Source organism: Malaclemys terrapin, chromosome 5, assembly GCF_027887155.1.
Source record: "Malaclemys terrapin pileata isolate rMalTer1 chromosome 5, rMalTer1.hap1, whole genome shotgun sequence".
Lineage (NCBI taxonomy): Eukaryota > Metazoa > Chordata > Testudines > Emydidae > Malaclemys > Malaclemys terrapin.
The window spans coordinates 139,160,227-139,187,035 of NC_071509.1; the positions used below are offsets into that span (position 1 = coordinate 139,160,227).

At 43.8% G+C, this 26,809-nt stretch overlaps 1 protein-coding gene across 28 annotated transcripts in view; it reads right to left on the bottom strand.

Moving 5' to 3' along the window:
- Positions 1–26,809, bottom strand: part of ADGRL3 (adhesion G protein-coupled receptor L3) — an 802,265-nt gene that overhangs the window by 356,206 nt on the left and 419,250 nt on the right. For all 28 annotated transcript variants that reach the window (XM_054030154.1, XM_054030153.1, XM_054030156.1 and 25 more), the window contains exon 5: positions 7,935–8,044. In XM_054030154.1, coding sequence (XP_053886129.1) covers positions 7,935–8,044 — 110 coding nt within the window. The remainder of the gene's footprint in view (positions 1–7,934; positions 8,045–26,809) is intronic.

Sequence of the window (26,809 nt, forward strand, 5' to 3'; positions counted from 1 at the left end):
GAACAGAAGGTTGGGAATCATCAAGAAAGGGATAGATAATAAGACAGAAAATATCATATTGCCTCTATATAAATCCATGGCACGCCCACACCTTGAATACTGCATGCAGATGTGGTCACCCCATCTCAAAAAAGATGTATTGGAATTGGAAAAGGTTCAGAAAAGGACAACAAAAATGATTAGGGGTATAGAACGGCTTCTGTATGAGAAGAGATTAATAAGACTGGGACTTTTCAGCTTAGAAAAGAGACGACTAAGGGGGATATGATAGAAGTCTATAAAATCATGAGTGGTATAGAGAAAGTAAATAAGGAAGTGCTGTTTACTCCTTCTCATAATACAAGAACAAGGGGCCACCAAATGAAATGAATAGGTAGCAGGTTTAAAACAAACACAAGAAAGTATTTTTTCAAACAACGCACTGTCAACCTCTGGAACTCATTGCAAGAGGGTGTTGTGAAGGCCAATACTATAACAGGGTTCAAAAGGGAGCTAAATAGATTCATGAAAGATAGGTCCATCAATGGCTAGGTGTCCCTAGCCTCTGTTTGCCAGAAGCTGGGATTGGGTGATAGGGGATGGATCACTTGATGATAACCTGTCTGTTCATTCCCTTTGGGGCACCTGCCATTGGCCACTGTCAGAGGACAGGATATTGGGCTTGATGGACCTTTGGTCTGACCCACTATGGCTGTTCTTACGTTCTTAGCTTGGAAATGCACCTGACCCAAAACCTTGACCACCTCTGAATGGTGAGGATGTGCAGATCAAAGTCTGGTCTATGATTGGTCTAAGATCGATCAATCTCTATAAATCAGGAAGTTAGTTTAAAGTGCTGGTGATAGTCTGACAAGTGATTCTGTTAAAAAAATTAAAAAGCAGTGGTTGGGTTTATACTCCTTCTCCATGACTCTTCCATAAAAAATCGGTTCACTTTAAAAGCCATAAGATTTTTTTTCTAAGTGCTAATACATGTCCAACAAGCCGTGTTCTTACTGCCCTTGACACATCACCACTGTGCAATAAAAGCTCTACAATCAGAGATCAGCTGACAGGCTCATGGAGATCCCAGCTCTCTTTCCCAGATTTCTTTTCTGACGTTTGCAATGGGAGGACCAGAAGGCAGCTAGGTGTGGGATGTTTGCTCAGCACACACTCCTTAAGTACAGCTGTACCCACAATGAGAGAATGCTGCCGTGTCCTTACTGCCATGAAGCATGTGTAACTCATTTGAGGTGGTGTTGCCATTTCTGCAGCTAACCAACAGGGGCATTTAAGAGAACACACGGGGAGGAAGGATGGTCCAGAGTCTAGGGCACTATCTTGGGATTTGGGAGATCTAAGTTCAAATCCCTTACCGCCACAGACTTCCTGTATGACTTGGGGCACATCAGTTGGCCTCTCTGTGCCTCAGTTTCCCATCTGTTAAAGGGGGATAATAGGACTTCCTACCTGAAAGGAGTGTTATGAGGATAAATAGATATGAGATGCTCAAATATTACAATAAGGGGAACCAAGTAAGTACCTTAGATAGAGAATAAAGACTTACCTTCCCTGAAAGAGATTGCCCCAGTCACCTCTCCTCTATGAGACCTACTGGGCTCCTTGGTTGGGCAATGCTTAGTGCAGATTGATACACATCAGAAAGAAATTAAAAAAACACATGGCTTTGAGCTGCTTAAATGGGCCTTTGTTAGGAGCACACTGAAAATTACAGGGGGAGCTGGTAGCAACCCTAATATTTAGGTTGCGTATCAACCCATTACAACAGATCTTTTCAATCTTTCTTTTTTGAGAAGCTCTAACACCTCCATTGCTTTCAGCAGGCCTCTGACATGTGTGCATAAATTATGCCCACTAACACCTACTAAAAAGGCTTAGTTCCTTTAAATTGGGCCTTCAAGTTTAAAACCAAACCTAGGAAGGAAAAATACCCTTTCTTATTTGTGAATCTGTTTCCCAGAGTATCATTCAATATTTCGTTTTAAATTTCAATCTCCTAAGTTTTTTGATTCATCTAAAATATTTATTCTTCCTGAACACCAGCATCAGTTTTTATTTCATTCTTGAAAACTGTGTGCACGCCTATGCTGGTCTCTAAACCTGCAGGCTAAGAGACTGCTGATTTGCAAAATCCACATAGTATTAGATTATTTCAATTAAGGGCACATTTCTGTTAGCACTTGTAAATGTGCACTCTCCCCACCAATAATACAGTGAAAGGAGATTGGTGGGGTAAGTAATGCATCCTTTGTTTCTGACTCCGAGGAAGAAAAAGAACTAACAAGGGAATCTGGGAATTCCAATGAATACAAAACTGATTTTTGTGTTTTGTTTTGATTTCGTTTGTTTGTTTGGCTGCAATGCCTATGAAATTGTATGCCTTGGAAGAAAGGCAGTTTGTCAGCAGGATACAAAGTAAAGATTCTTTGCTCAGAATAAGAAATAACCATAATGGGTGGTTAGGTTAGTATTTTTATGGTCCCCAGCCTACGCACGCAAATCATTCATTGAACTAAGTAGAACACGGGAAGCTTTGCTTTAGCAGGGATGCTTTCATTACCAAACCAGAGTGTACACAACCATGTTTAACCCCTGAGGAACACTTGTTATTTTCTCTTGGGGGATGTGGGGAGAGCATGGAGGGATGGCCTGCCCCCTGGGAAGGAAATAACCCAGAGGGATGGAATCTGAAGGAACCACAGGACCATTTATGTAATAAAAACTGGCACCCAGCAATGCATTGCTGTGAGAGCTTGAAAACATTGTTTCTCAGCTGTCAGTGGTTAAGAACTGCAGAAAGGAAACCCTCACAAAGAAAGGCAAGGGAGGTGAGGATACAGGATTCAAAAATCGTATGGCACTGAAAAATAATTAAGACCAGTATTCTTGGGAGAAGTGGTTTCATTAAATTGTTTTCAGGTTGCAATTTTCTCTCATCTTCTCCCTCCCCTCAGCAATCTTAAAGCAATAAAAATATCAGATTGCTTTCTAGTGCTTGGATTCTCTTAAAACTGTCATTATTCAATTATCTGTCTATTCACTGGCCCTAAGGTCCAGTGGAGCAGATATTGTGAGCTTTCATTTAATGTTTTTAAACGCACTTCTGTCCACTTGTGATACAATAAAACTTTATTGAATTCTGTTCCCACATCACACTTAACATCCTTCACATTTATTGATATGTAAGCCAACCCACTCTTCTGTCAGCAATAAAAAGACTATTTCTAGCAAAGAAATTACCCTTTTTTCATCAATACCACAACAGGGAAATGTGAATTCAACATCTATGATTTTTTTAAACCAGTCTTTAACAAAGAGATGACTGATAGTTAAATGTTGCCTCCCCCCCACCCCCCCATCACCTTGTCAGCATTTAAAAATATAGGGGACTATTCTAAGCATGAGAGAGAATTGGTCACCTGTTGATATTGACTAGCCCTGCTTAGCCAGAGGGGAGAGAAGTCAGGACAATCTATCCCTCGTTAGAAGCCAGATCCATTTTTTTTCTTAAAACAAATAATTCCCAGAGTGAGTGAAGCTGGCGGAAAGGAGGACTCGGGATATATAATACAGCAGCCATTTTCAAAAGAGAACATGGGCTGGTAAAGTCTTAAGAGTCTACATTTTTCAGAAAGAAATGGAGAGGGTTTCAGTGGACAATGCACTGTCACCAGCAAGTCTTCCCGCAACTGATGGAAGTTATGGAAATTTGGAGAAACGGAAGAAAAAACAAAACCAATGCAAGGCAGGACGGGGGAACCAACAGGGAGTTTAAAATATTCCATATGTTTTTCTTTGAGGGAACAGGCACAACAGTGTTCTATTGAGCATCAGTGCTCAAGGTCAGCTATAGCATCACACTACAGACAATTCCCAAATGCTGTTCTACTGGAACATATACTCAACTTTCCTTTGCTGTTCAGCGAATATTTCCATTAATGCTATGGAAACATATATAGCCCATGATTTGAAACCTTACGGAGTAAACCAACAACTTAGACCTAGCAGGCTGAGATTACATTCTAATGGAACGTGTGATGAAACATTAATGCCTTAATTACAAAAGCTGATGCACTTCTTTAGGAGAATAGCACATTGCAAAGCTTAGTTCAAAAAGGTAACAGGGCACTAGGTTTCCGGCATTAGTAATAGTCTGAATCCAAGCGGTTCCTGAGAATAGCCCCACTATGCCATGGAAAATCTGCAATGGAGGCAGGAAATTACCCAAAAACCATAGTCCATTTTACCTCGGCAAATAGACAAGAAGGAATTCAGGTTTACTCAGTGGTGCTGTGTAAGCCACTTTTAACTTGTAAGGCACTCAAAAGACAGCTTAAACCTCACCGTCTAGACTAAACCCAAAGCAGGAGCGACTAGGTAGGTCTTGTTGGAAGAAACTGGAGAATAGCCATGGGTAGAGATAACTTCTGTGTTTGATTGGCCAAAAGATGGCAACCATCACTGCACACAGTGTGTTGGCACTAATATGGTCTAAAGTAACAAATGCAAGGAAGGGCTTGTCTAGACTACCGTCCGGATTGACGGGCAGTGATCGATCCAGCGGGGGTCGACTTGTCGTGGCTAATATAGACAGAATAAATCAATCGCCGATTGCTCTAGCATCGACTCCGGTACTCCACTTCAATGAGAAGCACAAGGGGAATCGACAGAAGAGCATCTCCCGTCGACACAGCACAGTGAAGACACCCATGATGAGTAGATCTAAATACGGCGACTTCAGCTACGTTATTCACGTAGCTGAAGTTGCATAACTTGGATCATTCCTCCCCACCCCATAGTGTAGACCAGCACGAAGAGAGAGGTCTCACTCAGCCATTCATTTATCACTTACCCCAGCCGATGAGTGCTGCAAACTGTACGTGCACAGCAACAGAGGGTCCTGTGGCACCTTTAAGACTAACAGACGTATTGAAGCATGAGCTTTCGTGGGTGAATGCCCACTTCGTCAGACGCATGTAATGGAAATTTCCAGAGGCAGGTATAAATATGCAGGCAAGAATCTCCATACTGATTCTTGCCTGCATATTTATACCTGCCTCTGGAAATTTCCATTACATGCGTCTGACGAAGAGGGCATTCACCCACGAAAGCTCATGCTCCAATACGTCTGTTAGTCTTAAAGGTGCCATAGGACCCTCTGTTGCTTTTTTTACAGATCCAGACTAACACGGCTACCCCTCTGATACTTGCATGTGCACAGCATGCCCTACTGATGGCTGTGGCTGCAGAATTGGCCTCACTGCATCTCCACAGCTGAGTCCCTCCTCAAAGGTGACCCAGATGGTGCTCTCACATGAAGAGAATGGGTGGTCAGATGACTGGCCTGTTTGTCTTCTCAGAGGATAAACCCCTCCCCCATACACCACTACAAGTCTGCAAATGAGACTGCTAGTAAATGGTGTGACAGCTTCACAGTCAGCAAGAAAGCCATGTGGTAGATAATCAGGTAAATAAAGTGTTATCCCTATTTCAGAGGAAACAGACACTGCAAAACTCACATTGACTTCCCTAGGGGCAGTGCAGCTCAGTGGATTAAGCACAAGTTCTGGGGTTCAATCCTGGTCCCATTAAAGTCGAAGGCGGTTTTGTCATTGACATCAATGAGGTAAGATTTCACTCCTGGATTGTAATGTTGCTCTTGACACTCTCTTGCGACTTTCACTGTGAAAGCCACAGGGTGATTGTTCCCTGCCTCATGCGATGGGGATGTTGTGGGACATAACTAAATAGTGTTTGCAAACTACTACAGAAGTGTAACACGTTACCAACGCCAGACACAGGCAAGAACAGAATCGAGAAATTCTGGTGTGAAAGCCCTATGCTCAGTTCACTAGACCCTGTTGCCTTTGGAGGGACAGGGACACATGGACACGGACCCTCCCGCACAACGTGCCAGGTCCTTCGCTGGGGTATGGCAGTGTAGCTCTCTGTAATTAATGGAGCTATATACCAGCTGAGGATCTGGCCCAAAATGTTAATCATAAATGCTGCAATTTTGCAAATCAGAACTAGGAAAAGTCAGAATTCACCACAATGATTATCTCCGCCTCCAGCAGTATGTAAAGATTACTCCAGTAGGTATTAAAAAACCCACAGCCATACAAACACCGTAACCTGATTTTAAAGGCATCATTTTTCACATTTGGATCATTAAAAACATTCAGTCCCTACTGTACATTTGGTACAGAACAGCCTGCCGCAAGAGTTATTTTACATCTTGCACATAAGACCGATTAGCACCTCAGGGCATAATATTCACATATTACCTTTCTAACAATGCACCACTATTCTTCTTTGTTTTCTATGCAACAAAGGCTATTGGTAATGACTAGTTCTTTACCAGAATGATCTCAGGAGGAAATAATACATGCCATGTAAATTGCAAATCATAAGAAATACGACTTATGGTAAGTACAACCTCTTCACCCCCACTCCCCCCACACACGCCTTTTTTTTTTTTTTTTTTTTGGCAATGAAATGAAACACGGCCTTGCTAGTAGGTCACCTGCAAACTAGTAATTTTGTATAAAGCTCTATGGGCACATCCAAAGCACATGGATGTCAATCTTTTCATTGCCTTCAATGGGTTTTGAATCAGCCCCAATGTAAGACATCAGTTGTTGCATCTAGAAGCTTCATGGTTTTTGTTTTTAATACTGAGACATGGACATAGTCCTAATGTTGAGCCCTGTTTCCCCCAACTGACTGAGACAGACTAAGGGTCCCTTGGCAGAGTACGTCACTTTTGTTCAGGGACAAGGGCAGTGAGTGCTTTTGTTTTAATTGCATCCCTCACTTTTCAGTTCCCAGCCATCTATCGACAGCCACATCACCTTTCAACCCTTTCAGTCCCCAGGGCCGATGGGCAGCCAGCTCCTCGGTGAAAGGTGCGTACAGTTTGAGGGACTGGAAGCATGAGCAAGGAAGCTCATAACTTTCCCTGAGGAGATCATGTTTGTCACTTCCAAGACACATTCCTTCAGCTGTGGCTTGACATCCAAGCACGAGCCTATTTGTTTATGATCCCAGCTATCTTCTTCCACGGGTCAACTGCTGTACTCCAGAAGAATGAAGTGTTTTCTGGCTGGCTCTCACTACTCGATCCCACACATATTAAACTAATTAGGGAAGACCAGGGGTGATTTTAGTTTTGCCTAAATTGTTCCCTGAGGTGCACAATTTGAGAGCTTTAAGAAATCCAGGATAAGAAACCGAGAAATGATTTAGTTTTGCATGACTTGATTCTTTACTATTGCTAACCAAATATTTATATTCCTCTTTGCAATATACAATTTTTTTGATAGCAGAATTGTAAATGAGTCCTGCTGCTATGAAAAGCAAATTCTGAGGCATGCTTTACTTTTTGGTAATGCTGATTTTGCGCTATTAAAAATATAATACAACAACCACAGATGAAAGTTTTTCTAAACCTAGAAAAAAAGTAAGGCTTACAGGGCCTGCATGTAAGTTCCCTTAATCAATTCACAAACTTACAGTTTCATAATTCCTACCATCAACATTATGCTCTCATCAATTAGCTTCCTATTTGCTTGTCCCTGCAAGGAGATGTAATATGGGACTTAAAAGGTAACGATAAAATGGCACTAATTAAAATAACACAGATCAGTCTAAAAAACTTTGATATACAAATTACAATCAGAAAACTGTATAGTGAGCAATAAAAAAAACCCACCCTAATTAATAGTAGTGTTTCATTTAACAGGAGCATCCATCACACAATGAGTGAGATTTTCAAACCCTCATCAACTGAATCTGGTGTGGTGTATACACTTTTGCCAATTTTGCCATTGAGTGGTGGTTTGTTTTTTCCCCCCATGGGTTCAAGGCCTAATCTGCAAGCAAAATGAGATCTCTATCAATGAGAAGTGAAAATATATTACTATACGTACTGTAAGGAACACATTCATACTGCACTTCCAGGTATTTGTACGTTCCCGGGCAAGGGTCTGGAAACACATCAGGGCCTGCTACCACGGCGCACTGTGTACGATTACTGCATCTGAAAGGCAAAGACAATGACAATCAAAATACAGATGGAGAAGATGTTGGGTAAAATGTTCATAACAGTCCAAGTTACTTAGGCATCTAAGTCCCATTTTCAAAAGTGATTTCCCTGCCTCAGTCTCATTGACTTTCAATGGAGCGTAGGAATACATCACTTTTGAAAATGGGGCATAGGCTCTTATGTCACTCAAGTGCTTTTTTACCCATTATTTATCATTTTAGTTCCATCTAACCTACTGAGAGCTAATAATTTTAAATTGTTTGGGATTTCTTTTTTTAAGCTTTGACTTCCTTTTTATTGTTTTTTTGTATGACAGTTATACAAGTAAACGTCTGAAGTGTATCCATTCAGTGTACCCCGTACATCAACAGCAAATGTAAAGCATGTAGCATGCAGCTGAAATATCCACTGAGGTTCTGATCCTACAAGGGGATCTACACAATCAGACTCTCGTACCTGTAGGGGCTCCCATTGAAGTCAATGAGATTATTCATAAGAATATGAGCCTTGACAGATTAATTTATTTAGGCCCTAATCCTGCAGACACTTTTGCACGTCTTTTAGTGATTGCGGGATCAGGGCCTTACATTATACTAAATGGTCACAGATACGTCACTATAGAGACACTTGTTCAAAAGACAAGAGACCTAATTCCACAACCCTTTCAAGGATGACTAGCAAAGTCACACAACTGGGCCCAACATTTGGAACTAGATTATCCATAGTCAGTAAGACAATAATCAATCTTTAAAATCTAAACAAACAAAGCACTGCATTGACTGTGTCAGTGACTTGATTATAAATTATTGTACCCATTAATTGAAAAATGCTGACACAATTTACACCCAACATTTTGTGGCTTTTCTTTGCTTGTAAATGTTTTAATGTTGTTTTTATTTCATTGGAAACAGGACTTGTATTTTTTAAAAACACTCTCTGTCAATGTTTGAAATCCAAACTCAACTGCATTTTGCTAAAATGAATGGGAACAGAAATCTAATGTAACTTTAAGTTGCACTGTTCAAGACAAAGTGCAAAGAGTAAATCAACATATATCCGATTTAGTATTAGTTGTAACTAAACACAAATATTTTTAAATGAACAAGAATCTGATATTCATATCAACCGTGTCCCTTTAAATAGCGTTTATAGAATAATGACATATAATTCAAAAAGGTGACTGGAAACAGTGACAAACAGGAAAGAAACAATCAATCCTCAAGTAAACTGTCTAAAGAACAGAGCTGTTCTGCTTTAATGCCTAAAGAATGGTATTTTACACCCAAATGCACACAGTACATTTACATTTGTCATACAGAGCTGCAATGCACGTGACTCAGATATTACATATTTCCAAAAATAAGCTTGCTCTCACTGGAGAGCCGATTCTACAGACACATTGAGGCAAGAGCTACCTTACTCAGGCAAATAGTCTCTTTGATGTTAGCAGGGCTAATCACGTAAGTGAAGTTATTTGCATGTATAAATGGTTGCAGTATTGAGTCCAGAGATACGGCCTCCGTTTGACTCCCCTTAGTGTTACTGAAAAATGTGTATGTGCATCCAAAGTTCAAAGTATACATTTGCACTGGGTATGTTCCTAAAGGAGCTATTGGAATATTTGATTAATGTGTTTGGGATACAGACTAATTTAGCAAACAGTGGTTCTAAACAGAATATTCCTGAAGTGTTTGTTCAGGGGGAAAAATGACAATATACTCCTTCGTTTTCATCCCTTTCCATACTGGATATAGAATTCCTCGGGGATAGAGCATTGCAGTTACTTTCACTAAAATGCTTCTTCCTCTGATATGACATTGGACCTCTGACCCCACCTTTCTATTGGCAGAAGCACCAGCATCCAGAGTAGAACTCATTTAGCTCTGAGTGGAAATGTTTTGCGTTTACCTGAGGCTACAGTTTGTCAGCCTTAATGAGGATTTTATTTTAGCCCATAAATTAAAACTGATTCATTAGTGAGTGCCTTAAGCTCAATATTAAAAAAAAAATTACAGAAAGATTAATAAAACCTGATACCCTACTCATCAGGCAATTTAGCGGGATAACAGATAATCCAGAGGGCTGGAATGTTCTAACGTTTGCCTATTGAGATTAATGCCAGCCGATGGTTGTCACAGACAAGAGACTACTTTTATCATATAAATGGAGGAATAAATGTATTAACTTGAGGGCTAATTTTGTTGTCCTCACCCTTGCTACTGCAAGACAGGTGGCTTGGCAAGGATATACAGATAGTTAGGACAGTGTGTGCAGGCAGGCTTCCAAGCAGAGTCTTTGAACATAATCCAAAATTTCACTTCCAACAAAAAGCTTTTATTGAGCTCAATGTGCCTTTCAAAATGCAATAGTGTTGGGCTAATCCATAGCGTCTATGGCTTCATGGACAGTCCCCGTCATGTTACATAGAAGAACAATAATGCATGTAAAAGGTATGCTTCAAAATCATGAGTCAGGCTCAAAAAAAATCAGGAGGTTGGCTTCAAAATCATGAAATGTAAATAAATAAATAAAGTGCGAGTTCTTTTTATTTACTTTCTGATTTCTATAGCCTTGCGGGATGCACTCGCTTCATATTTTCAAGTTTTCTCTGCAACCATGCCAGCGAGAAATTTGCTTTTGTTTTGTTTTATAAGTGAAAGCACAGCTTCTCATGTTAGCAAATGAACCAAGGTGCTGGTGCTTTTAAAAAAAAAAAAAAAAACACCATCAACACCCTCGCCCCCAATACTGTGGGAATCGCAATAAAATCGCAAGAGTTGGGAATCCTGGGCACAGCAATTTTCCAAACACACATTCTCAGCATAGGTCCTGAATTCAAATGCGAATCTTTCACTCTCTTCCAGCACAGTGTGCAATCTGGGACACCACCAAACAGACAAAAAGGATCAAGCATTAAGGGAGGGAGGGGTGTGACAGTAGCTTATAAATTACCAGCAATAACTATTAGTTAGTTCCCAAAGTGTAAAGGTTGGTTGGTTGGTCATCCACCAGATTAAGAACATAAAATAGCCATACTGGGTCAGACCAATTGTCCATCATCAATGTCAGATGCTTGAAAGGGAATAAACCGAATAGGTAATCATCAAGTGACCTATCCCCCTATCACCCATTCCCAGCTTCTGGCAAACAGAGGCTAGGGGCACTTCAGAGTATGGGGTTGCATCCTTGCCCATCCTAGCTAATAACCATTGATGGACCTATCCTCCATGAACTTATCTAGTTCTTTTTTGAACCCTGTTATAGTCTTGGCCTTCATAATGTCCCCTGGCAAGGAGTTCCACAGATTGATTGTGCACTGTGTGAAGAAGTACTTCCTTTTGTTTGTTTTAAACCTTCTGCCTATTGATATAGTATTGTATAGTTGGGATTATGTTTTCCAATGTGCGTTACTTTGCATTTATCAACATTTGAGTTTCATCTGCCACTTTGTTCCTCAGTCACCCAGTTTTGTGAGATCCTTTTGTAAATCTTTGCAGTCTGCTTTAGACTTAACTATCTTGAGTAGTTTTGTATCATCTGCAAATTTTGCCACCTCACTGTTTATCCCCTTTTTCAGATCATTTATGAATATGTTGAACAGTACTTGTCCCAGTACAGGCCCCAAGGGGACACCACTATTTACCTCTCTCCATTCTGAAAACTGACCATTTATTTCTACCCTTTGTTTCCTATCTTTTAACCAGTTACTGATCCAGGAGAGAACCTTCCCTCTTATCCCATGAGAGCTTACTTTGCTTAAGAGCCTTTGGTGAGGGATCTCATCAAAAGCTTTCTGAGAATCTAATTACATTATATCCACTGGATCCCCCTTGTCTACATGCTTGTTGACCCCCTCAAAGAATTCTCGTAGATTGGTGAGACATGATTTCCCTTTACAAAAACCATGTTGATTCTTCCCCAACAAATTGTGTTAATCTATGTGTCTGATAATTCTGTTCTTTGCTGTAGTTTCAACCAATTTGCCTGGTACTGAAGTTAGGCTTACCAGCCATTAAAAAATTGATGGCACATTAGCTATCCTCCAAGCATTTGGTACATACGCTGATTTAAATGATAGGTGACATGCCACAGTTAGCAATTCTGCAATTTCACATTTGAGTTCCTTAAGAACTCTCGGGTGATACCATCTGGTCCTGGTGACTTATTACTGTTTAATTTTTCAATTTGTTCCAAAATCTCCTCAAATGACACCTCAATCTGGGACAGTTCCTCAGATTTGCCACCTACAAAGAATGTCTCAGGTTTGGGAGTCTCCCTCGGATCCTCAGCCTCACTGACTGATATAAAGAATTCATTTAGTTTCTCTGCAATGGCCTTGTCTTCCTTGAGTGCTCCTTTAGCATCTAAATCATCCAGTGCCCCCCTCCCCCGGTTGTTTAGCAGGTTTCATGCTTCTGATGTGCTTACTTTTTTTTTTTTTTTTTTTTTTTGCAGTTACTTTTTGAGTCTTTGATTAGCTGGTCTTCAAATTCTTTTTTGGCCTTCCTAATTATATTTTTACACTTCACTTGCCAGAGTTTATGCTCCTTTCTATTTTCTTCAATAGGATTTAACTTAGACTTTCTAAAGGATGCCTTTTTGCCTCTAACCGCTTTTTTACTTTGTGGTTTAGCCACGGTGGCACTTTTTTGGTTCTCTTACTGTTTTTGTTTTTTTTTTTTAATTTGAGGGATATATTTAAATTGAGCCTCTATTATGGTGTCTTTAAAAAGTTTCCATGCAGCTTGCAGGGATTTCACTTTTTGGCCTTTTAATTTCTCTTTAACTAACTTCCTCATTTTTGTGTAGTCCCCCTTTCTGAAATTAAATGCTACAACGGTGGATTTATTTGGTGTCCCCCTCCTCCCTCCACAGGGATGTGAAATTTTATTATGTTATGGTCACTATCACCAAGCAAGTGAGCTATATTCATTTCTTGGACCAGGTCCTGTGCTCCACTTATGACTAAATCAAGAATTGCCTCTCCTCTTGTGGGTTCCAGGACTAGCTGCTCCAAGAAGCATTCATTTAAAGTATCCAGAAACTTTATCTCTGCATTCCATCCTGAGGTGACATGTATCCAATCAATATGGGGATAGTTGAAATCCCCCATTATTATTGATTTTTTAAAATTTTTATAGCCTCTCTAATCTCTTGAGCATTTCTTACATCCTGGTAAGGTGGTCGGTAATATATCCCTACTGCTATGTTCTTCTTATTAAATCATGGAATTACTATCCATAGAGATTCTGTGGTAAAGTTTGGTTCATTTAAGAGTTTTACTTCATTTGACTCAACACTTTCTTTCACATATAGTGCGATTCCCCCACCAGCACGACCTGTTCTGTCCTTCCAATATATTTTATACCCTGGTATTACAGAACGACCCAGTGGCGGAGAAAGGAATGGAACTCCGGTCATTGAGTTTCAGGCTAGTGCGCTAAGCACCGGACTATCCTTCCTCAATATCTGATTCCTAGCGCTCGCCTCCCTGTTCTCTGCCTTGCAAAGTTCTCTTCCTCTCTCTAAATGTATTCCTCTTCCTTTCTCCTTGTCTCTCTTCCTCCACCCCACCTCAGCTTCCCTCCCTTGCTTTCATTCTCTAGCTCCACTGCATTCTTAGTGACCTTTAAAACACTTTGCCAGGGACAGTTCCACCTGGGCTCCCAGATGTTTAGAAGGTGAGAGAGACAAAATCACCTAAACCTCACCAGAGATGGGATAAAAACCTCTAGTGGCCCCCATACTTATTTAAGAAAACATCCTTTGAAAATGTTCTGGTTCCCTTTTTATCCCCATAACTTCCACTTCTGCTCCTGTGGTTTCCTACTTCTATTCACAGCATTTGTCCTTCTGCCCTGCTTGGGCTCTACCCCAGTGACTGATTCCTGCTTGTTCATGTGTACATGATCTTCTCCAAGTGGCCGCCTGACCCTAAACTGGAAAAGTCTGGGATGCCCAGCTTTTCAGCTCTACATGTCTGATCTTAGGATCTTCTCCCTTGCTCCAGCTGGTTCAGACTGGAATGCCCCAGCATCACAGCAGATGGCTCTCTGTTTTATCTGTGGTTTTGACAATCTCTCATCTGGAGGACAGGTAGAAAAAGACCCTTTCCAATAAGAACTAGCCAACAATATGAGGGCATATCGCAAACTAGCCACTCTTTGACCCTGCTCTCAAGCTCTTCATATCCAAGTCCAGAACACGGCTGAGCTAAGCTGTTATGGAAAACAAGTCAACAGAATACATTTCCAAACATGGCGGCTCTCCCAGACTAAATAACCTCGTCTGCCTCCTCCAAAGAAATATTTGCACAGTGGGGGATCTTAATTTTTTTTCCCCTTCTTCAATTGTTCTAACACCATGCAAGCTGAGAATGAGCGCGGGAGGGGATCAGAGGGGATTTGCGAAGCTGGATAGACGATTTCACTAGTATAGATAAACAATACCCATTTTGTTAGCTGCTAAGTCACAACATTTTACAAACCGAGTTTGAAGACTTGTGAGCATCAAAGGAGTACTTAAGGTGCTTTTAGCTTTCTTTATTTCCATTTGCTATGAGATCTGACAGGGAGCTGTAATCTTTTATTAAGTCGTCTTTTTTCCCCAAAAAAACACATATTTCTACCTGCAGTCATTTTTCTCCCACTTTAACTCCCTAGCATGGACAGGGGAAGGTGAAGGGGGAGTGGGGTCTTGTCTCACTCAGCCGAGAGAATGCCAATCTCACCCCTTCACTGGGAACACCACACACTTAATCACTGCTGTGATTTAGGACTTGTCTGCACATGGAGTTATCCCTGATTAACTATCCCTGAGTAACTCCATATGGGGACACACTTATTCTGGAATAAAAAGAGTCCCAACGTGGAGTTACTCAGAGATAGTTAATCAGGAATGACTCCATATGTACACAAGTTCGAAGTGCAGGGAAGTTTCAGACACCATTACTTTTCCATTTTGCAAGAAATCTAATGCCTGATTCTCCGTTGCCTTGGTCTTGTGCGGTCATTTATAGCTGTGCAAAGAGGGTAAAATGATTCCAGATTAGAATTCTAGAGTGTTGAACCCACTTTGCCCAGGGATGAATGCCTACAGATGAGATGAGACAGGGCAGTCAGATCCTAGTATCCAGATCCTAGTACGAAAGTGCTCTTCATCAGACCCTAGGAGTCAGTCATCATAGAACCAATTTGCTCTCTGGTTTTCACCTGAGAGTTGGGAAAGTAGAAAGTAAAATCTGAGCAGTCTGCATTTGCTAAAGTGCAACCCAACTTGCGATAGCTGGACCCTGATTTTCGAGGGAACAGTGCACTCAAAGCTCTTCTGAAAATCAGGCCTTCGTTTGAGCATCCAAAACAGGAATCACCCATAATTAATGCAAAAAAAAAAAAAAAAAAAAAAAAAGAGTCCTTTCCTCAGTTATAAGAAATACCATTATTTAGTAGCACTTCACTCCAGCTAGTCCCCCCACCCCAATCTCTCGGTGTATCCATTAATGTTATTTAAAATGTGGACAAATATTTACCCCAAAAGAGTTGTGCCGATCTAACATAACAAATGCACTAACTATAAATCGTACACCTACATCTAGAGTACATTTCAGTAGAACAATTCCTTGTTCCACTTCAAAAAGCCTTTCTAGGCTGTTAACATGAAACAGTGCATATAAATTTGGTGTTTGCTTGTGCTGTAGGCAGTGGGACTGAAGGAAGCATTTCAGTTCAGTCAGATTCCGAACTAGCTGCAGGGCTCAACTCAGTTTGTTTCCCCTGATTCAGGCTTTAAAAAGCACCATTTCCCTTGGCTGCATTTGCATGGCTTTTCTTTATGAACATGCTTATGCTTTTTAAGTGACAAGGTCATCTTTTGGTGGGGATGGGGAAGAAATACATTAAAAAAAGGATATTCTGCAAGGTAATGTTTATTTTAAGTCTTTGCAGGAACACAAGGCATTAGTAGCATTGGCTCAGTATTAGTGAGAAGTTAACCAAGTTTGAGGCAATACATTTGTTACCACCGAAATGCAAAGATGGCATAAAATAGAAGATCAATCCTAAAGTGTGGCTTTTCAGAATTAATCATTTTAGACTCAAAACCACTAAGCGCACTGGTTGCCTGTCCAGCTGAACTGAACGCTACAATCACTGCAGAAAAGGTACAGAAGAAAGAAAAGTGGCTGTGAAATATATGCAGCAGCAGAGAGATCTATTGGGTTCCAGGAGCTAAAGGCCCCTCCCTCAGCCTAAGGGGAGGAGCCCAGGACTCAAATGAATACAGGAGACAACAGAAAAAATAACAAGGACAAGTGTGAGGGTCAAAGGGTCAAAAGTAGGGAACCTGAAGGGGACACTGAGTAGAGAACCCCGGGCAGCACCCACTGCCAGGGCCGGCTCCTGGCACCAGCTAAAGAAGCAGGTGCTTGGGGCGGCCAATACCAAGGGGCGGCACTCCGGCCGCTATTGAGTGGCATGTCCGGGTCTTCGGCGGCGGGTCCCCCAGTCTCTCTCGGTGTGAAGGATCTCTGCCGAATTGCCACTGAAGAGTGGAGCGGTGAGATCTTGCTGCCACGGCTTTTTTTTTCCTCCCCCTTGGGGCGGCAGAAAACCTGGAGCTGGCCCTGCCCACTGCTCCTCAAATGTGTCAAGGGAGCAAGCGGACGCTGCCCAGAGGAACTCTGCCTGGATACGTGAATGGAGAGAGGAACAGAAAGAGGCCCCACAGTTGCCGAGAACCCCTCAGCCAATCTCCTCTCCCGGGTGCTATAGATGGCCGCTCTGGCCAGCACTAAGAGTAGGTTGACGAGGACGTCTCACAGCTTGGTGGGGCCGCGGATGGAGTGTGCAAGGTGTGGGGAGAAGTGCAGCCAAAAATGCAAACCTGGGTCCCAGAAGGATCCAGAAAAGGTGCTGCAACCTGGCGCACTCAAGGTAGGCATGTGCTAGGGACTCCCTCATGCCGCAAAAGGAATAAGCATCAGGGATAGAGGTGAACTGTACCAGGTACACGCCCATGGTCACGGCTCCATGAAGGAGCCATCAACTAATATTCCCGGTGGAATACAGGCTGGCCCACCAGGGTTCCTCACCTCAATAGGTGGCAACAGGTCCCACCACTTAGTGTCCGGGTGGGACATGAGGAGAGTATCGCACATGAGCGTGTCCAGATTTGCCCTTGGCGCGGTTCAGAAGCAAACTAGCTGCAGGTTGCGCAGCCAGCTCGAGGTGTGCATCTGGGTCGGTTGGTGGGGCTTACGGGGCAGGAGCACAGTGAAAAGGTCTGGAGAATCCGGGCTGAGGGGTGGGTGGGGAACACCCTCTTGAGGAACCTGCTCGAGGTAAACCCGGGAGACGGGCGATAAGGCTGCCCTCACTTCCTGGAGTACTAGGGTTGCCAGGTGTCTGGTTTTTGACCGGAATGCCCAGTCAAAAAGGGACCGTGGGGGCACTACTAAAAGTCCGGTTGGTGGTGCAGCAGGGCTAAGGCCAGCTCCCAGTCTGCCCTGTCTCCATGTGGCTCCCGGAAGCGGCAACATGTCCAGTGGCTCGCACGCGCAGGGGTGGCCAGGTGGCTCCACGCACTACCCCCCACTCCAAGCCCCCTGCTGCATTCCAAACCCCTCATCCCCAGCCCCACACCAGAACGCAGATCCCAAGCCAGAGCCCTGACACCCCCACACCTCAGCCCCCCTGCCCCAGCCGGAAGCCCCCTCCCACAGTCCAAACCTCACATTTCTAGCCCCACCCCTGAGTCCGCACACCCAACCCAGAGCCCATACACCCTCCCACACCCCAACACCACCCCCAGCCCAGAGCCCCCTCCTACACCTCAAACCCCTCATCCCAGGCCCCACCCAAGAGCCTGCACCCCCAGCTGGAGCCCTCGACCCCTCCCAATTCCCAACCCCCTGAGCTAGCCTGTTGAAAATGAGCGAGTGAGTGAGGGTGGGTGAGAGTGAGCGATGGGGGGGGGGGGCTCAAAGAAGGGGCAGGGCATCGGGGGCAGGGCAAGGGTGTTCATTTTTCTGCTATTAGAACGTTGGCAACCCTATGAAGTAAACGCTGGGGAATTCGAAGAGTGGAGGGCCCCATGCTCAGACTGAGCGCCAGGGGATCCACCCTGCCTCCCCGGACATTATCCAGGATGACTCCGATTCTGGTAACTGCTGCCGGGACCAACCTCTGGCGCACCAAGTTGGGGATTGTATAGCAGGGAGAGGCACCAGAGCAGTCCTGTCCATCTCCGCAGTCGCTCACCCACCCTGCCCTCCAAATCCTGCCAGTTCTCCAGCGGAGAAGGATGCATGGCAGAAAGGTAAATGCAGAGCTAGAGCAGTGGACCCGCGCTCCACCGAATGGCTTGAAGCACGGGTGGGAGAGAGCTCGCCTGACACCCATCCCCGACCACCAGCCCAGAGAGGCGACGGGGGAAGGACTTGATGGCCAGAGTGTACAGCTGGCCTAACAGCAGACAGCCTGGATGCACCCCTCAGCCGAAACTGACAGCAGCAGCAGAGGGAGGAAGGCAGGTAAGACAGTACAGCATTCCTTTGTCAGTTAGGTGTGACATGCTGCGGTGTGGAAGGCCTGAAAAATATGCCCAGAAATCTACGCAGAGACTATGCAAGGCCCGTAGACAGAGCCGGCTCCAGGCACCAGGCAACCAAGCACATGCTTGGGGCAGTACCTGGTAATCTTGGGGTGGCGGGGGGCAGCGCGGCGCGGCACTCCATGGGGGGGGGGTTAGGGGTGCGGCGCTCGGGGGGGGGGGGGTTCCGGCGGCTCGGCGGGGGGGGGAGGGGTGGGCTCCGGCGGCGTGGCGCTTGGGGGGGGTTCCAGCAGCGCGGCGCTCGGCGGGGGGGTGGCGCGGCGTGTGGCGCTCGGGGAGGGGGGGGCTTTCCGGCGGCGCGGTGCTCGGCGGTGTGGGGGGGGCTCGGCGGGGCGGCGCATTTTTTTTGCTGCTTGGGGCAGCAAAAAAGTTAGCGCCGGCCCTGCCCGTAGATTCTGGTACACGTTATGCATGCATTGCCCCCACCCCTTTCCCTGGAGGTGGGCTCATGTGGTCACTCTGACAGGGGTGTGGTTCACAAAGTGTGCAAGGAGAGCTGTTGATTTTTGAGATGGTATTTTCTGTCAGTCCGCACAGAATGTAAGGTGACCAAAAAGACCGTGGAACCTGCCTGCTTGACTTGCCCTGCCCAGCCCTGGGCGTGGGTGCATGCCGGGAGTGAGAGAGCAGGTGGCCAGAGAACAGAACGCTCCAGCAATTCAGAACTGTAGAGAATCCTATGAGCAGCAAGTTAATACTCCTGTAAATTAGAGCAGTCTCCAGCAATGGTGCATGCTCAGTGCCTATGGAGCGTTCAGAGGTTTTAGCAGCAAGTCTCTACCAAACCCCATTGAGTATAGCAATTTCAGAGGTTTATAATTTAGCTTAATCTGGGGGGATTTTCATGGGGGGCTGGGGAGAGACAACAAAATTACATGTCCCCACTACTATTCCCCTGCCAAATTTCAAGTTCCTATGCCAAATCCTGGAGTTGCTAAACCTCCTCAAAGAAAGTGTTGGATTTTTTTTTTTAACATAGCCAAAAATATATATTTTTCCCAACTTTGCTCTCCCATGTAGCTGAACTATTTTTGCTGGATCTTTCACATTAAAATCAGTTGGAGACACAGACCCAGCATGGAGAATTTAAGCCCAAATGGTTATAATTCAGCAAAGTTATAAGTGACTGAAAACAGAGGTTTATACTGGAAAGTGTTTGGCGATTCTAACCATAGGTGTCACTCCCAGCTCCATTTGTAACTTTGGGTATCTTCTATTTACTGATGTTTATAACAGGAGACCTCTTTAATGTCTACGTGTGCTTGCCAAGAGAGCATGTCTGCATTCATTATTGCAAATCCCAGAAAACTTCATATTTCAGCAAAGGCAGGGCGGGCTCCACATGACCAGACACACAAATATAGCTGAGACATCAATATCCAAGCCTGTTTCTCGAGGCCTATTTTACTTTTCTAATGGTTTTACAGTAAGAGAGAGGCTTAATTCATTATCCTTCATGGCAACGCTGCAAGATATCCTTTTCCCTCTCTGAAACACAAAATCTCCTCTCTGGATGGCTACCTTAGCAAAGAAGCTGTCACAGTCAATAAGTCAGCTAGCAGTGCATTCTCCCCTGTCAATATGTGATATTTCCAAATCAACCCTTTAGGGAGGACCGAGGGGGGAGAAAATAATAGCCTGGAGAAAGTAAATAGGAAGCAAAGAGAAATTTCACTCAAAATAGGCATCTAAATAGAGTTCAAATGATGGCCTGCACATGGGGGGAGGGGGCGTGCGGGGGAACACAAGTGAGGAGAAAAGTCTTTGGCTTACCACATTTCCTTTCAATAACATGCAGCTCAAAAGCAAATGGAAAGTCTCTGTTTGTGTTTAGCTTTCAGAAACAAAGAATCCCTAAGCAGAAATGGTTGTTGTTGTTTTTTCCTCCAAAGGATGAAAGGGGAGGGGGCGGTGACAGGGAGATGATATTCTCTAACATTTTCTTCATTATGAATGGTCCTTTTATGTTGCTCTTTCTCAGCACAGAACAGCTGACTTCCTAACCTTTCCTGAGGTATAACAATCAGGGATGTATAATGTTTGCACAAGAGTCTTGCTACCTGCTGCATTTTGTTGTTTTTTTATTAACAGGTTTAATTATCTATCAGGGTGCCTAGCGCTTTTGGATAGCTCTCTTCTTACAGGATCAAAATGAACTAACTGCAGCCTCTTCAAGGCTCTCTGTAGAAATATGCCAAAAATAAAAAATCCAGTCCTAATGAAAGAATCACAATTATGCATTATTTTGATTGCTGTTAAGTCTTGTTGGGTTTACTTGAGCAAGTTTTTCCTTCATCTACCTTCAGCCCCAGTTTGTTACATAAGACTTAAAAAAAAAATTTAAAAGAGAGAGAGAGAGAGAGAGAACCAGCCCAAGCCACAAGTGATCCAGACTCCAGACTCTGTAACAAAATACCTCTGGATGAGTATTTCCATGGGGACCAAACTAAATAGGGCTTGTCTACACATGGTGTTATTCCTGATTAACTCCATGTGTGAACACTCTTATTCTGGAATAAGAGTGCCTTGATCCTGTTTAACTTAATCCACTTTCAAAGCACATTTCATCCCATTCATTTAGAAACACAAACAAACTTAAATTTGGCGAGGTATTGCATCATTTTGCATCTACCCTTTCTACTAAGTAAAACATGCTTAATATCCTTCATCGCTGTTGCACTTCTTTCCCCTCTCTCTTTGCATTTCACTCTCCCATGCCCATCTTTCCTCTGCCATGGATCTTATTATCTCTTTTCCACAAACTCTTTCCCCCTCAGCATGGTTTTCCTATGTTGTGTAATAATTGTTTTCTCTTTCCTTCTCTTCTCCGCCATCTTGCTTTTCCCTCTGTTGTGTTCTCTTCCGCCTCCACTCACATTTTCACTCTTCTCTCTCTCCCGCCATCATTCCTTTCCAAACTCTCTGTGCTCTCTGCATCTTCATCCTCTCTCACACACTCTCCTGTCTCCTCCAGCAAAATGCCACACACCCCCTCCTTCCCGCTGACTCATTCTCTCCTGCCTCATACCCGACCCACAATCTCTCACAGGTTCTGCGACAGCATCCCCTCACAATCAAGCCAATGACAGATGCATGCTGCTCCCTCCCCAGCAGCTCGGCGTGGTAGAGTCCATGACCATCCAGCCTGACTGCCCTATCTGCCACTGGGTGGTAAGAGGCAGAGACTGGGTCAAATTCTCAAGGAGAACATCATGGAGAGAGGGCTCTAAATAAGATGTGAGACCATGATCTTAGAGGGGGCCCACCAAGTCAGAGACAGGCACATGCCTGATAATTGGAAAGGGGAAGAGGAGAAGATTCCACTCCTAGTGGCTAACCAAATTCCCAGCACAACAGAGGGATCCTGCTCCATTCTCTCTCTTTTCCTCCCCCACCTGATCCGCTGGAGCTACACAGATTCCAGGGCTCCCCAGCTGGGCGACAGCCAGCACCAGGATCAGTGTTAGGCAGTTAGGGGAACAAGGAATGTATTTCCATGAACTTGCCACCATCACCCCGAGCAGCTCCAAAACTGCTGTCCCCATGCAAGTTGGTCCCCTCTGTTCCAGCTTCCTGCAGAACAGAACAACCATCTCCGTGGAGCCCCAGAGCATGGCTGCTTTGTATGGCAGTACAGGGTTATGCCCCCTTGCTCCCCATGCCCCCTTGCTCCCCATGCCCAGATAAGCTGAGCAGGATTTTGGCACAAGGAAAGTTTATTTTTAAACAGTGCAAGTGGCACTGGATTTTTCAAAGAAACAGGGCACCATTGTATGAAAGATTTTTGCTCAGTGACCTGCAACAATACTACTGACTTCGCCTATTTTTTAAAGCGCACCCTAGCTTTTCACATATCTATGTATCAAGCTAACTAGCTCTCTCATTCCCACACTGTCAACTTCAGTAGCACCCAGATAAAAAAATATACTTTACACATATTCACAGTACAATCCGAGAGCAGAGATAACAAGCCTTTCAGAGCTTTGTTTTCCCTACAAAGATTCTCTTTTTACTTTCAACCCCCAACCCCACCACTAACATAACTCCCACCATATCTGCTGAGTGGGCAGCAACCTCTAATCTGGAGCTAATGTTGAGTTATAGGTCACTTGATAGAGAGGTACAATAGCATTCGTTCTGCCCCCCATATCCTGAGATAATGAACATGCCACTCACAGCTGGAAAGACCCAGCTTCTACAGCTGAGGAGTTAAGAACCAAAAGACTCCACTAGTTGATCCATCTTATATTGACTCAAGTGACAGCAAAGGCACTTCCTAATGAGAGCCAACCTTGTCTGCAGGGAGCACCTCACATTTGTCTAAGAGCTGGCCATGAATCTAAAAGTAAGTAAATACACTGGGAGGAGGGGGCAGCATACTTTGCACCTCGTTCAATGGCTCTCCCTCATGGCAACTCAAACATTTTATCTCGTGTTTTCTCATTCCTGAGTTTCCAGCCATTTCTTAAGTGTGCTTGTGTGGATAGAAAGGGCTAGTTATGGTAAGCATTCTGCTCTGTCCATAAGGAGGGATGAATAAAGGACTCAATTTTCCTTTGTTGTCACGCTCAAGGGAAGGCTACTGGGTTTTTTTCCCCTCCCCTCTTTCATCAGTGAAAGTTAATTATACTCTAATTTAATTAAAAGTAACAGTGAACGTGAGATTGTCAAAGTATTGTTCATAAAAGGCGATGTTGTCTCAGTAATATCGTTAACAAAAGGGAGGAAGACAGACACTCTTTCCACTGCATTTCTGTGGATTAATGTGTCACTTTGGGGACGTAAGGTTTAAAAAATAGTCTGGCCACAATTAATTACTGGCAGCTCTGTTGCCGTTTTTTTATCGCACTGTAATTGTGTGTGTGTCCTCCTTCCAATCAGCAAAGACTGCAAAAGGACAGAGAAACATGAAAGGGCACTTCTGGGTTGAAAACATAGTATCCAAGTGTGCTATGAACATTTGTGTGAGCGGGTTTAATGTACTCACCTTCCACCTCTAGATTGCCGGGTAAAGTATGCTTTAGGCTAAACTCATTTGTATTGAACGCCAGCTCAAACTTGATCCAATAACTGACTGAGTAGATGGAGTATAAACAAACACAGCCCATAGTCCAGAAAGGCAAAGCTAGGTAACTCCCCCCGCCCCCCAAGAAATTTAGGATCGAAGGGAAGACATCTGTGTGGCACTATAGTTGTTAAATAAAGTGCGGCCTGTGTCTATGGGGATGTGCACATGGGCTTTCCATCTCAGTTCAGCCACGTCAAAAGATTTGGATAAGTGAAGGGTAGATTATCTTTAACCTTAGCAGAGTTATTTGAAACTATCACTGTCTAAAAAGTAGTCATCTACTTTGTGCCCACAGGTAGAATCTTCTGAGCATGCACACGGCAGCTTGGGAGCCTCTCTGTCGAGAGCCTCTGCCCAGCAGTAACGAAACCGCTTTCCTCTGAGGCACTCAATAGAACACTGAGAGAAGCCAGGCATCACACATGCCTACTGACTGTGACCACCCACCAGAGTGCCCTCCCCTAGTGTGCCTGGACCTAGCCTGCCCTAGGCCCTAAGATGCCTTTTGCACCATACTTGGATGGCCATCCCCTCACCCGACCTGTTCACCCTTCCAGTAAGGGCAGGCTTGTTCCACACAGTGTAACTCTCCGCATAGAATGTAAAATAGACAGACAGACAGACAGACATGCCCTGGTGAGAACAATCTGATAGATAAGGGGACTTTTGAACTGAACCTTTGTGAGATAACACCAACTAGGAACAATAAAACCTTGGAGGCCTTGGGAAACCTCAAGGATGTTTTTTCTTTAGTTGGCTGAGTTTTGCAAAAAATATTCTAAATGCTATAGACAATTAAATACTATCCTATACATGCAACGTTAAATTGTCCTTGGGAAAATGAAATGTTGAAGTCCACGTTTTCAGAAAAGCTCATCTCCCACAACCGGGCCTGGACTTTCAATAGGGTTCACTTCCCATTTAGGCACCTAAATAAAGTAGCTTTTCAAGAGGGCTCAGTACACAGGACATCCCATACGAGAGCTCCTGGGCAGTGACTTTTTTTTGCAAACCGACTCGTTTCGTTCAGGTGCCTGAATGGAAACTGAGCTCTTCTGGTAATCCAGCCCTGATATGTTTATGGAAAGAAAAAGCTGTCACTGGATCAGTACTGAATCCCACTCATCCTGAGCCTTAGGCAGATGCAACTGGGGCAGGAACTGGAAATTCTAAATTGGAGGGGACAAAATATTTCTGTGCCAGGTTGACTTTCTAAAATGGTGACTGGTGGAAGCCACGCAGGCCTACTAACATAAGTCCTGCGGAGTTGGATTAGAGGGCAAAGGCGCATGATAAATTAACCACATAACTCCACAAATCATCGTCTTTCACATCTATGCTGTGGTTTTGGTTAAATGTATTTGAAATTTTAGGTGCCTTGGAGAAGTGGATCCAATATGGAGAGAGAGCAATTATAATATTCATTTTGGAAACTTTGAAAAATGACCTCTCTACATGTTATTGTCACGCATTTTGGAGGCCAGTTTCTCACACCCTTCTCCCAGTGCTAGAAGACAGACCTGTGCCCTGTTGGCAAGTGGGAACTCACAACTCTCCTCCAGTGCTATCAAATTCCTAGCTCTGACCATAATGCAGGACATTGGACCTGAAGCCTGTCACTGGTGCACGACCGACACTCAACTGTACTGCCTTACAGACCCTATAACTTTGGGGGAGAAAGAAGGAAATATTTTTGAGAAGAATGGTGGGTGCTTGATAGGTAGACTGAGCTCTGGAATGTCAGAAGCAGACCTGGAACAAAATATAGTATAGTTTCTGTCTCTAACTTTCACATTTAATGAAAGAGAGTGATAGCAAGATATCTGGAGAATTCTTGTGTTATATTAACAGATAATGCCATCCTTTTTGTCAAGCATGCCGTCCTGTGACTCTTACTGACATCACAACTTCAGCATCAGTTATTCCGAAACTAAAGCAGAGACTTATTACTGAAAAATTTTAATACTAGCTGGTCAAGCAAAACAAGTGATTCCACAAGTGAGTAATTAAAGAGCACTGGACATCCAGCAATCTCAGAACCTCACTGTTGAGTAACTAGGTTCAAAAGTGGCAATGCTCCTGGAATCCTGTGTCTCATTCTGGTGCCCACAATTCAATAAGGATGTTGATAAATTGGAGAGGGTTCAGAGAAGAGCCACGAGACTGATTAAAGGATTAGAAAACCTGCTAAGTGGTGTTTTCCATAGGTTCCAAGGCTGGAAGGGACCATTGTGATCATTGAGTCTGACCCTGTCTATAACACAGGCCAGAGAAGTGCCCCAAAACAATCCCTAGAGCAGACCTTTTTAGAAAAAAAAATCTAATCTTGATTTTAAAATGGTCCGTGATGGAGAATCCATCCATAGCCCTTGGTAAGTTGTTCTAAAGGTTAATTACTCTCACGCTTAAAAAATGTATGCCTTATTTCCAGTCTATCTCCAACTTCCAGCTTGTATTCTACCTTTTTCTGCTAGATTAAAGAGCACATTGTTAAATATTTGATTCCCATGTAGGTACTTATAGACTGTGATCAAGTCACCCCCTAAACTTCTCTTTAAGCTAAATAGATTGAGCTCCTTTAGTCTGTCAAGCTGTAAAAGTTTCAGTGATGACTACGGAGATTTCTAACCAATGAGAAGCAAGTCCAAGATGGCAGTCACAAACAGTGTGAGGAGCCAGTGCTGTGCAGCACTTTAACAGCCCTCAGGTCTGCTCTTGAGAATGCCAGGAAATATGGACTTGTGGGCAGTGTGGACTTGAAGGCTGTGGTTTTTTGCTCCAGTGAAATACTGTGCCTCAAATGACATCACAGCCCTCGGAGGACACCACCGCCTTTGCTAGTTGTCACTGGGCTTTTTACCGTATCCAATTCTGTGTGTGCATGTTTACATTTATATTTATCAATCCCTTGCTCTCTCAGGCAGGTGAAGGCTGTGGTGCAGAGGTGACAGACACTCTCCTGGGGCAAGGATAGGGCTGACTATTTCCTTCTGTAGCATTCCCTGATGTCTAATTATAGAGGTGCACTTGCGTCAGATTGAGGGATACCACTCTCTTGCCAGCCCAGCCAGAGGTACACTGCA